This window comes from Halichoeres trimaculatus, unplaced genomic scaffold (genome assembly GCF_033239565.1).
Source record: "Halichoeres trimaculatus isolate MK-OKI-2021-1 unplaced genomic scaffold, fHalTri1.1 fHalTri1_scaffold_14, whole genome shotgun sequence".
NCBI classification, from domain to species: Eukaryota; Metazoa; Chordata; class Actinopteri; order Labriformes; family Labridae; genus Halichoeres; species Halichoeres trimaculatus.
In genome coordinates this window covers 32,828,385-32,842,791 of record NW_027437192.1, presented here as the reverse complement: position 1 = coordinate 32,842,791, position 14,407 = coordinate 32,828,385, and the positions used below count along the sequence as shown (strand labels likewise).

General features: G+C 43.5%; 1 protein-coding gene across 1 annotated transcript in view; it reads left to right on the top strand.

Moving 5' to 3' along the window:
- kcng2 (potassium voltage-gated channel, subfamily G, member 2) overlaps positions 1-14,407 on the top strand; it is a 48,980-nt gene extending 34,573 nt beyond the window's left edge. Inside the window, exon 3 of the mRNA XM_074686116.1 lies at positions 12,954-14,407. Coding sequence (XP_074542217.1) covers positions 12,954-13,781 — 828 coding nt within the window. The 3' untranslated portion in view covers positions 13,782-14,407. The remainder of the gene's footprint in view (positions 1-12,953) is intronic.

Below are 14,407 nucleotides of genomic sequence, written 5' to 3'. Positions count from 1 at the left end.
CCACAGAGCTGCAGACACACCCGGCTGAACAGCCTCTCAGCTCATGAAGAGAGAACGTCATTGACTTGAAGTATCTCACAGTCTCTCTCCTGTAACCATAGAAGCATTTGCTTCAGTAATCATGTGCGCCTGAGCAGGCTGTTGGTCATTTACTGAAAACATGCAGGGTGACCTGGAAGGAGCGCTCTGCTTTATGGACTGGATGGAGGATGTCATGCCACGGTCTCCACGGTGATGAGGGGTGGGGAAAATTATTGGTACAACAATATATTCATCCTGAGTCGTGTTTGATTATTGATTCACCCAACAAGTATCAATGTTTTCAGCCAAACTATGGCACACTCAATGGATCTTTCTGCCAATTTGACTCACTGCATCACTGCCTCATGATTTCTCTCCGTGCTGCTCCTGACATGAGTAAGTGTGGCCATGCATGGAAGCTAATTGGCTGAAGTAAGTTGACTATAGGTTAAAGAAGAAGACAGCAGGATAACGTTCATGATAAACTTATTTTAACTCCATGAGCTGAGGCAAATGAATTCCTTAATTGCACACCAAGTGGACTTGCACCTCTAATTCTGTAATTGCTCTGCTGCAATGAAAACAAAGTCAGAATCAGTTAGCACACGTGCTAACTCCTCGCTAAAATAATTGCACAATGTATGAAGCAAAGCTGGATATTTTTACCAGTTCACTGCTTCCCGCTTCACTTCCACTGATGTAGGAGAACAGAGGGAGTCATATATGAGAGGATACACTTGTCAGACATCAGCCATCAATATCAGTGATACTTTAGATGAGGCTACATAAGACCTAACTATAATGGCTCCCGTGGGGGATTTGTGCTGTCAAAGCAGCAGTGATCGTGTTATAAATAACACGTATGGGCCTGTGGTGGGAAGACACACAGTCCTGATGCTGTAGGCTGTAATGGATGGCCAGCTTTTCCATTATCAAGTCAACAGAAGGAACAATGCGTTAATGTGGCCTGAAGTGCAGGAGGATAGAGCACTCTGATAGGACAGCACTGGATGCAGGTGAGACACATGCATTCAATTATGTAAACATGTGTTTGTGGCCCACAGGGAGAGGGAACATTGTGTCTGTTTAGAAAGTGCTGCAGGTTGGAAGGTGTAAAATATTTCAGTTTAGAGAAGAATAGGCAGCAGCTGTTACTGTTGGTAAGATCTGCCCTCCCCCAAAAGCTGAATATGATAAATAAAAAATATGCTCAGTGTATGAGAGGATAAACAAATGTTATAAAACCAGGGCTTTGAACCAGAACTTTCCCAGTCAGTTTGTTGTGAACAGAAACTGCATTTAAACCTGTTTGGGTTTGGGTTCCATCACAAAATTTACCATTTATCATTCTTGAACCAATTAATGTTGTCCCATGTCAGCCGTAGACTGGAGGTTGTTATGTGTGTCAGCTCTTTAAAAGGAGCTGCTTTTTCCCACAGCAAATACTACAACTCACCAGACCTGTGCAGTATCAGGGGCTGACATTACTGCTGATTTGAGGGCAGATGTGATTTATTTACACATCTGAAGAGAGAAATTCATTCCTACAAACAAACTACCCCATCTTTTCTATTCTCATCTTTCTGTCTGCATATGTCAGCAGATTTGGCAGAAGACTAAGCCATTATCTGTCTTGTCTCCCAGCCAGCTCCAGTGGTCTCACCTGTGGGACAGAAATGTCCTTTGCCTCATAGCAACTCTCCCCAGCTTTAGACCAGAGGTTTTAAAAGCATTTCACTGGTAAAATAATTTAAGACCCATTTCTCCTCCCTTTATGTACGAAAATGCATCTGTCCGTTTCAAACGATGTAACTGTCACTGCTCACATACTTCCATACGTCCTTCACATTGTCACTGCAATATATCAATACAGAGTCAAAAAGTTTATAACAATGATACTCAAAAACAATCATGGCAACTGTGGAGGAGGTATTAATAATAAAGTTCCTCCACTGTTATTTCATCTTCATATCTCACTATAGCTTTGCTTCGGGTAGTAACAGAAACACTGCCCCCACAGTTTCCAGTGGTACTGCTCTGTTTGGACTGTATCCATAAGCTTCATGGAAACATGCAGGAATACAGATGAAATTAACGCAGAGCACGGACCGCCGGCTCTGTCCACATCCGTACAGCGTTGCCAACTTAGCAACTTTGTCACTATTTTTAGCGACTTTCTGGAGCCCCCTGCGAGAAAATTAGAGAAAAGCAACTAGCCACAAATGTAGCGACTTTTTTGGTGGTCCGAGGCTCCAAGATTGCTTGAGAAAAGTTTAAAAAAAGCGCTGTTTTCTCTCCTTCCCTGTTCATGCATGGCCAGTACACTACAGACACTAGGACAGCTCAGTTGACAGGTAGGCTGACAGGTAGGCAGCCACAGGTTCACCCCCCTGTTAAAACCTTTTAACTCTGTGTTTATTTCAGAGGCATTGTTTGAACTTGCCTGAGTGAGCCAGTTGAGTGCGAGGTCAGCTGGTTCAAGGGGCCTTTCAGTTAGGCATCTGGGCCAGTGGGCCAGTTATAATGCTGAGCCCTGGCATCATAAAAAGCTGCATCACTGATTAATTTGGGGAATAATATGCCTGTATTGGTCACTTTGTGATAACTTGGATAAATTATTATATTTGAGTTTGCGAGACTGCATTTGGATATTTTGTTGACCACTTATCATGTGCTGTATCATGTGCTGTAGTGTTCTCTGTACATTACTCATGGCATTATACAGCATGAGGTAGAGGCACAGGAAGTGAATCTGTTTGACCAACATAACAGACATTTCAAGACAAAAACAGTGTCATTGTGTTTCCATTGGGAGGCTTTGGCTCAGTGGTGGAGTTACCGCCTCTCAATAAAAGGTCAAGGGTTCGATCCCAGCTCCTGTGGTCACATGCTGAAGTGTCAAGTGTCCCACAGTGCTCCCACAGTGCTCCCAGTGTTGGTCAGTGGTGTTTAAATGTGTTAAAATAACTGATGGTTCTGAAGATCCTGATGTTCTGTGTGTGGATGGGTGAATGAAACTCCACAAACTGGTTCAAAGCCCTGTATAAATGTTCAAAACATTTGATCATTTCTTGAAGCAAAGGATTACACCCCATCATCTTGCCAAATATGATGTTTATTAAGATCTTTAAATGTTTAAATAAACATTCGGAATGAGAAATATTTTTGTCTAAAATTTGTTGCTTTCAGGTCAATTTAGTCTGAATCTGAAAAACAATCCTGACAAAAATCCTGATCCTGCCATAAAAACACCCTGACATATTTTTCCCATATCACCCCCTAAAGGAAAACGTGTCTCGGTTAGAAGCAGAGTTAGCTGATGTTTATGTTGAGTCTGTAATGATGGACTAAGTATATTTGAGCACACATAGTGACAGATTTTTACAGAAATCTTTCAAAGAAAGAGTTCACAAACAGAACATCAGTATGTTAGAACATGCTCCAACCAAGCACACTCTGTCACAGATTTCTGGTTGAACACATACCATCATTTTTAGGTCATCAAAAAGGTTTGAGATGTGGATAGAGAAACATACTGGACTGAAGAGTTCATTCTCTGACAGTAGAGCTGCAGCCGACAGTCCTGAGTCTCTGCGCTGACAGTGAAGTGGAACTGGTCTAATAGGCACTAATGAGTCTATCATGAACTCTGGGGGGCAGGAGCCTGTCCCAGCATGCACTGGGTGAGTGGCAGGGTACCATGGACAGGTTGTTAGTGTATTCAGGGGCATAAGTATACACATTTATACCATCAAGTATCATATGAGAATGAGGTTATCTGGGTGCTGTGTACAGCAGCAGTCTTCAGGAAGTGGTCTGGTAACGTCTGTCATCCAGCATCGCTATGAAATGGACTGGGTTTCTGAGTGAGCGCTCCGGTGCTTCAACACTTCTCATCATGTTCACCCATTAACACCATCTCCACCCACTGACCCTGGGAGAGCACCTGTTAATCTTCACTGATGATGAACTGATTGGTGGAGCAGCCCCAGTGTCTTATTACCCCAAGGTCATTTTTGCGTTACTGCCCTTTGTTTGTCTCATGATGTATTTCGTGTACCTTTGTTTTCCTCACTGGCCTGATTTTACTGTGTAAAATCTTCCTGGATCTTTGGTCCCTGGTGGAAACTCAGACAAACAATGGGCCACAGGAATCATGTAGTTCCTAGGGGTGTTTCATGCGGAACTGAAAGTTTCTGGACCTTCTGATTCAAAAATCATCTTTTGCCTGGTTCAACCCATGACATTCTACCAAAACACTTGCCGTGGGTGGCAGTAGCTCAGTCCATAACAATGTTGATTTGTAGCAGGAGGGTCGGTGGTTCAGGTCACAGCATGGACCAAATTAAGGAATTCATCTGATAGTTGGAAAGGTGTTGGCACAATTTCCTGAGCGTTCTTGAGGCGCCCTTGAGCAGGGTACCATACCCTCTAACTGCTCAGTGTTGTACGTTGCTTTGGACAAAAGGAGAGCAGAACAAATTCCCAGCATTCCTGGGTTCATTAAAGTAATGTTTGACCCTGGTTTTGTTGAAATCAGAAGCCTTTACATCTTTGTCCTGACCCAGGTTCCACAGATAGAAAGGGCCTGGGCTCTTGAAGGGTCTCTAGCCTTCTGGCTCAAAGATGTGAAAACCTCAACAGTCCAGGTCTTACAGGTGTTTGCACTCTGCTGCCCTTTTACTGAAACCCCACAGTCCAAACTCCAGTCCTGGCCTTCTCTATTTGCTCCAACCTCACATATCAAGAATCTATGAATGACTCTTTGCTGTCTTCCTGTCTGGCCATGCCTGATATTTCAGAGCTCTGTAATCATCTATCAGTGGATCAAATGCAGCAGAGTGGGATGAAAACAGAAAGGGAAAACTGAGTGGAACAAACTCCCACTCTTGGGATCAGCTGAGTCAGTGCCCCAGTTTGAAAAAGGTTTATGAACAAGCTTCTCTAAAATATTTACGTCATTATAAAGGAGGGGTGATTTCAAGGCTTGTCTAACTACAGTCTGTTTGTGGGTTAGGATTTTGTGCTCCAGTCATCATCCATCCATTTCTGATGCAGAGTTTTGAAGCCTATTGTTGACAGAGGTCATATTGAACATACTAACACAGGGATGTCAAACTCGTGCCATGGAGGGCCAAGAGGCTGCAGGTTTTCCTTCCAACCGAGAACTCCACTAGCTGATTTCACCGATTAGTCCCTGCTCTCTGCTTGAAGGTGAGGTAATCAGTGAAATCAGCTGGTGGAGTTCTTGGTTGGAAAGAAAACCTGCAGCCTCTTGGCCCTCCATGGCACGAGTTTGAGATCCCTGTACTAACACTTGGAGCGTAGATGGCTTGGTGGTCTAGGTCAGTGTTTCTCAATCCTGGTCCTGGGGACCCCCTGCCCTGCATGTTTTGGATGTTACCTCACTCCAGCACACCTGATTCAAATGAATGGCTCGTTATCAGGATCGCGCAGAGCTTGATGACGAGCTGATCATTTGAATCAGATGTCAATGCATCTTTATTTATGCAGCCCCAAATCTCAACCAGGGATATCTTCAGACACATAAACATAATCTTATAATTAACAGAGACCCATCATCAATACGAGATAAGGAGTCTGTCTTATCTTAACCCACCATGAGTACAGGACTTTGCAGCATTTAGTTACAACAGAGAGAAACAACTTCCCTTTAACGGGCAGAAACCTGGGACAGAACCAGACTCATGTTAGACAGACACCTGAGGAAACTGGGATAGTTACCGAGAGTTCATAGTTACCAAACAACTGGAAAGTATTCACAGTCAGTACCCTGGGCTCTGGCTGGACCCCTCAAGAACCTCCACAGAGTCATCCTGAAGCTTTTCCTTTGATATCTTGGCTGTGGTCTTGGGGTCTTTGTCCTGCTGAGAGATGAACTGGGGCCCCAGTCTGAGGTCCAAAGTTCTCTGCAGCAGGTTTTCATACAGGATGTCTCTGTACATCGCTGCATTCATCTTTCCCTCAAGCCTGACTGGTCTCCCAGTTCCTGCTGCTGGAAAACATCCCCACAGCATGATGCTGACACCACCATGCTTCACTGTAGGGATGGTGTGGTCCAGGTGATGAGTGGGGCCTGGTTTCCTCCAAACATGACGCCAAAGAGTTCAATCTTTGTCCAATCAGATCAGAGGATTTTCTTTCTCCTGGTCTGAGAGTCCTTCAGGGGCCTTTTGAGAAATTCCAGGTGAGCTGTCATGAGCCTTTTACTAAGGAGTATCTCTACCATACAGGCCTGATTGGTGGATTGCTGCAGAGATGGTTGTTCTTCTGGAAGGTTCTCCTCTCTCCATAGAGGACCTCTGGAGCCCTGACAGAGGGAACATCAGGTTCTTGGTCTCCACCCTGACCTTCAGTGGACTTGAGGCTTTTAACATCATTCATCTGGTACACACAACACACAGCAGAAGTGCTGGCACTGAACAGTTCATAGCTTCACTGATAACATCTACCACTGGAAGTGATAAACCCGTGATACCTTCTTTTAGTTCTCTTAAGCTTGATAAAAGCAGATAGAAATGTCTTCCTGCTGAAGATGAGCAGATTCAGTCAGTAAGTGTTATTTTCATATAAAGAAACAGGTGTAAGAAAAAAAAATGCAGATCTCAGTTTCTTTATCTTTATCTTTATCCATGCTGACTGTTACTGGGCTCAGTCTGTTGAAATATTCATGACTGAGGCATTTGCCTGGCAGCTGATTGTTTTATATGAGAGAACATCAAAGCATGTCAACAGACAAACAAAACAGAATTTTTAAAGCAAATGAAACAATTTCATATCAGTATTTGATCTGAAGCTATAACCAGGAGCTGGAGAGCCCTCTTTTACTTATTCTTCATCTGCTCTGATGGAAAAAGCCTCAGCTGACTATAGAATCTGGAGGATTCAATCCACTTATTGCTCTGTAATCAGATTTCTGCTTTTGGAGAAGCATCTCGAGGTGGTTTCTGGGAGAGAGGCAGATTGTTGAAACTCGATCTGGTCCTGCAGAGCAAACACACACAGCACTCAGCACACACAGAGTCCAGTGAGGGGGATGAATGAGAGTGCCAAATAAATCCATTAAAAGCCTGGGTGTGTCAACGACGGGTCCAACACGTCACTTCGAGTAGTGGAGCGGCTGTCGGTGAATCACATCCACCCTGGGTTATCCGTCTGAGCCCCCCCCTCCCCTGCACTGTTTGGTTTCCATGCTCGTCTCGCTGCAGTGACGGGGTCAGAGTCCTCGGATTGCTCAGTTGGATAATTGTGAGCTTTTAATTTGATCCTCTGTGCACATATCAGATAGAAACAACAGAGGGGCAGCGACTGCAAACGCATTCAGGCAGAAACATCACAAATACGCTGCCCCAGCAGAGGGACAGTATCAGTTACAGTGTGTCTGAGGCAAACACACTCCCTGTGGATGCAGAGGAGCAGAAAGGCAGAGGAAACACAGTCACAAACATGAGTTAATGAGCGAGCTCCTTGAGGATTTGGACACGTTTATTCCAATGTAACCTTGGACTCTTCACTTTGGATCTGAAATGATAGCATGTGGTAAGAGGGAGGATTTCAGCGCTGATTTGAACTCCTGCACTCAAACCGCAGAGCTTCGAGAAGGCCATGTTTTTCTCCTCCAGGTTTCAGATAATCTGGTCTGAACAGGCAGACTTCAGGGCAGGAGAGCAGGGCTGAAAGGTAGACTGATAAAAAGAGGAAGAAAATTACCTGAGGAGGAATGAGACTGAGCTGTACGGAGAGGAAGTCTCAGTGAACGCAGTCAGTAATTCACTGTCACTTCTGTTTCTCATCCAAACGTTCTTGGCTCTCTCAGATGGAGGAATTAAAAACTGAAGCTGTGACAATCTGTGCTCTTAACCTCAGACTCATTTTATCATTCACAAGGAAAAGAAAAGTCTGGAAGCTTGTTAGCAGCTGGCCAGGGACTGGAGCTGTGCTGAGGCAGAGGAGCGACTCCCTGCCGTTTGTTTTAACTCTGCGCTGGAAATCATCCAATGAAGACTTCCTGATGGGACGCTGACTAACAGAAAATAATATTCCCATCTCTTCATGCTTTGGTTTTATCCTCAGAAGGCAGTCAGTGCCGTCATAGTGAAGTCAGTGCCAGATAAACCAAACTGATTATTTATTAACTAAGAACTCAAAGTTCTTTCAGCCACTACATTTCTCTAACCAATGAGATAAATTTTGAATTAGACTTTTATCTAGACTTAAGGACTAGCAATGTGAGCAGCTGAGCTGTTCTTTCCTTATATGTTCAGACATAAAGTGGCAAAGCTAGATGTTCAGACTTAGCATGTGCAGATTATCAAACTTCTCCATTTCACATATTGAAGAAATCCCTGAATCTGTCTGTAAACTGATCAGATCTAGAGGCTGTGCTGCAGAAGAATTGGAAACCAAAGACATAAGCCCCACTTCCTCCAAGTGGTCCAATAACTATGCCTTCCTTGGTAGGTGGCATGGAAGCCTGATGCTGTTAGCTGCATCAGCTACAATCAAGTGAGACGCCATAGCAGTGCGACACAGTGTACCTTGCCAATAAATCCAATGAAGAAGAAAAACACGACACAATAAACAAAGAGCAACAATGGAAGACATCCAGCAATTTGGTTTAGTACCGATTCACTTAAAATCGAACAGTACCATGTTCCAGTACCCAAACACATCCTTGTGACTGTGAGAGAGAGTCCATGCTAGACATGAACACAGCATTGCAAGTTTATGTATTCAGAAATAAATATGTTCAATTAAAAAACGTTGATATTATATTATTTAACAAATTAATAATTATTACCACATAAACAAACAGAAAAATACAGACAGTTGGTACCATTGAGTACAGCTTGCCAAGTACTTTATTGTTTCAAATGTGAAAGCTACCCATTCCTACCTTTCTGTGATGGTACACACTGTGTGTGTGTGTGTGTGTGTGTGTGTGTGTGTGTGTGTGTGTGTGTGTGTGTGTGTGTGTGTGTGGGGGGGGGGGGGGGGGTATTTAGAGCATTCACCTTCCTGCTCTCAACGAAGGCGGACGCTTTTCTTCTAGCTCCCTCCTCCCTATCTGGCAAAGGGGAGCCTGCCGGCCCGGCAGCACGTTTGCAGCCGGATACACCATTGACTCCTGGGATACCCAGAGGACCATCTGCCCGTTGATCCGTTCTGTTGAGGATGCTGAAGATGTCTACTTATTTGGAATTATGATAACAGGGTTTCTGCTGTTTGGAGTTGGCAGTTTCCTGATTAATGGCTTACTACTGAAGGTGCAGGCAGCACTTTTGGCAATGGACAAGCTGCCCGTCATTGAGGGATTGTGCTGGTCCATTAACACTCAGACTCAGGCAATGCAAACCTAATCACAGGCAGGATGTGATTCCTGGACTTCTTCGCAGGATGGATAACAACTTGGAGAAGTTGTCAGCTTGGCTCAGCTGTAATGGGCCACCAAATTAGGTCATTTGGCACGCCACACAGTTGACCAGAGACTTAAGGTAGACAGATAATTGTAGAGTCTGCCTGACCCAAACAATCTTTATCTCCTTTTTGGCTCCTCCATGTCGGCCTTGGTAGGCTGATTACGCTTTACTCTCCAGGATGGAATGCAGACAGATGCTCTACCCCCACTCATCACCCACCTTCCTCCTGTGAACTCTGGATCTCTGGATCAGAACTCTTAGAGGTGGTCTTCACGGCAACGGCCATGGCATTGTCATCATCAGTTGGCAAAGACATTGTTGAGTCTTTTTCTCATCTGAGCAGGGCACTGCGCACGCTGCTGCCCCCCAGTTCTCCCATTTTTGTCCTCCTCCTGTTTGTTTGTCACTGTATGTTCTTAGATAGGATGAATATGAAACGTAAATTTGTTATACTGAAACATGCAATGACAAATAAAGCTATCACTATCATCATCATCACCATTACAACATCATCATCATCATCACCATCATCATCATGGGTTCTGCATAATTAGGGGCAGTCGACCCGAGTGACGGGCAGACACACTGTAGCTGTTAGCATGGATGCTGAAGGCTAGCTTCAGCTTTGCAACCTTCTGGTTGGTCGACTCAAACTAGGCTGTTGGGGGGTTTTGCTGATACCTCAGGTCTTTTAACAGTTCATCCTGTGAAGCTCACCTAAGTAGATGCTTGCAAGAGGAGTTAAAAGAACTTTCAACCAAAATGGATGTAGCTGGTAGCTCTGCAGCTAGAGATTTTTTCTGGTGAAGAAAACCTCATTCATTCATTCATTTTCTATACTGCTTATCCTGTTCAGGGTCGTGGGTGGCTGGAGCCTATCCCAGCTGTCATTGGGCGAGAGGCGGGGTACACCCTGGACTGGTCGTCAGCCAATCACAGGGCTGAGGAAAACCTGTTTGTTTTATTTTTGTATCTTTTTTACTCTTGGTAAACTGACTGACAGCAGTTCTGAGAAAACAAAGAGCATCCCGTTTTTTTTCCCAAACTGTGACTGAATCTGTTCCAAAGAGAAACTTGCAGGAGGAACGTCCTCCGTCAGAGAGGATGTTTCATGAAGATGATCATAGACCATCAGTTCTATTTATTTCAGTGCGATTAAAGAACAAAACAAGAGATAAAGAAATGGATCTGTTCCACTTTGATCGTTATGACTTTGAAGAGCGCTCTTACAGCTCTGAGTTTACAGTTTATTATCTGAGCCTCATCTGTGCTCTGAAGCTTTTCTGCTGCTGTATGAAACCCTCCGTCTGAGCAGATCAGGGATATGGAGTCTAATAGGTTTAGTGGTTTGATGTCTCCAGGGCAAAAAGAAGCGGCTGTATGCAAGACCAAATGTATTCTCTGAAAGATTCATGAGGTTCAATCAGAGAGGACTTTTTTTTTCTGTGAGGGGATTTAATAAAGTCTCAAAGCAAGGGATCTGTCGACCAAGCAGATGATAATCAAAGTTTGAACTCTTATATTTACGCTTTTTCATATTTAAACCTCAAGTTACTGCATGTGGAGATGTCCACAGGAAACTTTCTGCAGAATCTCAAATGTCTGATCAAGAATGTCTGAACCACAAGGACTGTACCCATAAGAAAAATACCATACAGCTTTTACCAGAAGTATGGTGGCTCTGGAGGGACAACAAAAACTTTTTAAAAAAATCAAGAAAAGAAGACACAAAAGAGATAAGACAATATCAATAAAGACAACAACAAAAAAAATCAACAAAAAGGGAGAGAATTACAACTTAAAAGAGAAGACAACAACCAAAAAAAACCACTGTGACTCAGAGAACACAACCAAGAAGAAAATACCAATTAAAAAGAAAACATGATGGAAAAAAAGAAAACATGACGGAAAAAAAGAAAACAAAAGCAAAAAAAATTACCCAACAAATATTAAAGATGACAAAACAAAAAAAAGAGCACTACAGAAAGAGAAAAAAACAAAAGGAGAGAGCACAGCAACAACAAAACAAAACAAAACAAAATAGATTGTGCAAAAAATGTAAAAGAAAACAAATAAACAACAACAAAAGCAACAACAAAAAACAACAACAAGAACCCATTTGAACAGAAACAGAAAACACAACAAAAGAAAAACACCGAAACAAATGAAGACAACAAGGACAAACAAAAAAGATAGAAAGAAAAGAAAAAAAAGAGCATGCAACAAATATGAAAGAGAACACAACAAAGAATACAAAACTGCAAAAAAGAAAAAACAACAACAAAAGAAGAAAGCACAACATAAAGAGAAAACAACAACAAAAGAGAACTCAACAACAATTAAAATGAACACAAGAACAAGATAAAAGAGAACACAATGATAAAAAAATAGAACACAACAAAAAGAGAACATGCCTATAAAAACAGCAGACAACAACAAAAAGACACACAATAAAAGAAGGAAATAAAGCAACAAAAAAGAAAACAAAACAATAAAATAAGAGAAATTGACAAGGATAAAAGAAAAAACAGAAAAAAAAATAACAGAACATAACGAAAAAAGTCAAAATTACAACAAAAATAAAAATAAAAACAAAGATGAAAAAACAAAATAAGACGAGTAAGAACAAGACAACAAAGAAGAAATGTCTTAAATTACAGTGGAGTGAAAATGAAAAAAGGAGCTTTTTCTCAGAGTGATCTCATGTTTTTTGTTGTCGACCTTTTTCATGTTTTTTGCACTTTAGGGCCACCGTACAGCAGAGAGATTTACAGGATAAAGAAGTGTGAGGACTCCTTTCAGTGATGCCTGGTGCCTGTGTATTCTCACATCAATCCCGTCATAATGAACTGACTCCAGTAAAACAAATTCAAAGTTTTGGTCATTTATAAACTCTTTTAACAAAGTGAATGCTGGGTAATGAACTCACTTTTTATTTTCTAGTTCTCTCCCCCTCAGGCTGACTTTGACTCCGTCATTAAGTAATCTCTTGTAATTATATTTTCAAATATTCATAGAGGTTGTTCTAGCAGCGTTGGAAAAATGATTTTCATAAAAAGGGGAAGATTTCAGCTGCAGTGAGAATGACTTCCTGCTCAGGTCAAACTCTGGGTCATCTTCAACTTTCACCTCCTGGTCTCTCAGGTTGTTTGACTGGATTCTTAAAGGAGTTTCGGTTTATTTGTAAAGTTTTAATGAAAATGTTCTGTACCTGATTGGCAGATTTAAATTTAGCCTCATGTAATCAAATAAAGTGTCAGAGGATTGTTGAAACAAAGCTGCGATGTTTCCTACAGACAATCACATTCTCCGTCCATGAATCTTTCAGCACCTCCTCTGTTGTTTTGTTCTGAGAAATAAAGGAACAAACTTGCTGCTGTGAGATCAAATACGACAAATTCTGTGTTCAACATTAAGCTTCAGATTAAACTCCTGTCTGTGAGGCTGATTCTAGGTGTTTTTCTGATGTGCGTCTGCTTCTTTCCTCCACAGGGTGAATGCTCCCAGAGGTGCTTCAACATCTTTGTGCTGGAGACGGTGTGTGTGGCCTGGTTCTCCCTGGAGTTCCTGCTGCGCTTCATCCAGACGCAGAGCAAGTGCATGTTCCTGCGTACGCCGCTGAACGTCATCGACGTGGTGGCCATCCTCCCGTACTACATCACCCTCATCGTGGACTCTCTGTCAGTGGGAGAGAAACCCACAGGCTCAGGGAACAACTACCTGGAGAAGGTGGGGCTGGTTCTTCGAGTCCTGCGGGCCCTGCGGATCTTTTACGTGATGAGGCTGGCTCGCCACTCGCTGGGCCTGCAGACCCTGGGGCTGACGGTGAGGAGGTGTACGCGTGAGTTCGGCCTCCTGCTGCTGTTCCTCTGCGTGGCCATGGCTCTTTTCTCTCCGCTGGTGTTTCTCGCGGAGAGTGAGATGGGGGCCAAGCAGGAGTTCACCAGCATCCCTGGGAGCTACTGGTGGGCTGTTATCTCCATGACAACAGTGGGATACGGAGACATGGTGCCCAGAAGCATCCCCGGCCAGGTAGTGGCGCTCAGCAGCATCCTGAGCGGCATCCTCCTCATGGCCTTCCCCGTCACCTCCATCTTTCACACCTTCTCCCGCTCCTACCTGGAGCTGAAGGAGGAGCAGAACCGGTCTCTGAGGCAGAAGCCGGACTCCCAGGACAGCACAAAGTCTCAGAACAGCGAAGACTCTCAGGAGACGGACAGCTACCACGGCATCACAGAGACGGCGCTGTCGACCTTACAGCGGAGGAAGGCCATGGCCGCTCAGAGGGCGGCTGAGATCAGAGCGTCCACGCGAACGTAGCTGCTGCCTTCGTCTGCCTCGGCGTGTCAAGTGGCAGCCGGGGAGGCTGTGACACCGAGCGCTGGGACTTCAAAGTTGACAAGCTGCAGGATTGTGAGCTGGGAGGAGATTTCTCTCCCCGGCTCGAGGTCTCTGCTTTGATCATGTGGAGCGCCGGTGCAGCAGAGCGGATCTGAATCTGCTGAGACTTTCAGAGGAGTTGCAGGGTTCTCTCTTTTCTGCACAAATATGACTTGAAAACATGGACGACTGTATGCGACTGATGATGAAACACCTTAAATAAATCAGATGTAGACAGGACTATGATTCAGATCTGAGACCAGACTTTGCACAGTGTTATTTAACCCTCAGTCTAATAACCAGTCCTTCTTATGTAGCTGCATATTAGGGGATTGTTTGGAAACAGACAGATATATAAACACCACCTCCACTTCCTTTACTGCATCCTGTCGTCATCAGTAGATCTTCTTCAAGGTTAGGCTGACTGCTTTAATATTAACCACAACACAGGCACATTTTTCACCTCCTGTCTTCACAAAGGGTCTTGTGCATGAATATTTTTCTTACTTTCTGTGTCATATCTGTTCTTGCACAAAGCAATATGAATAAAGAAATGAAACAGATGA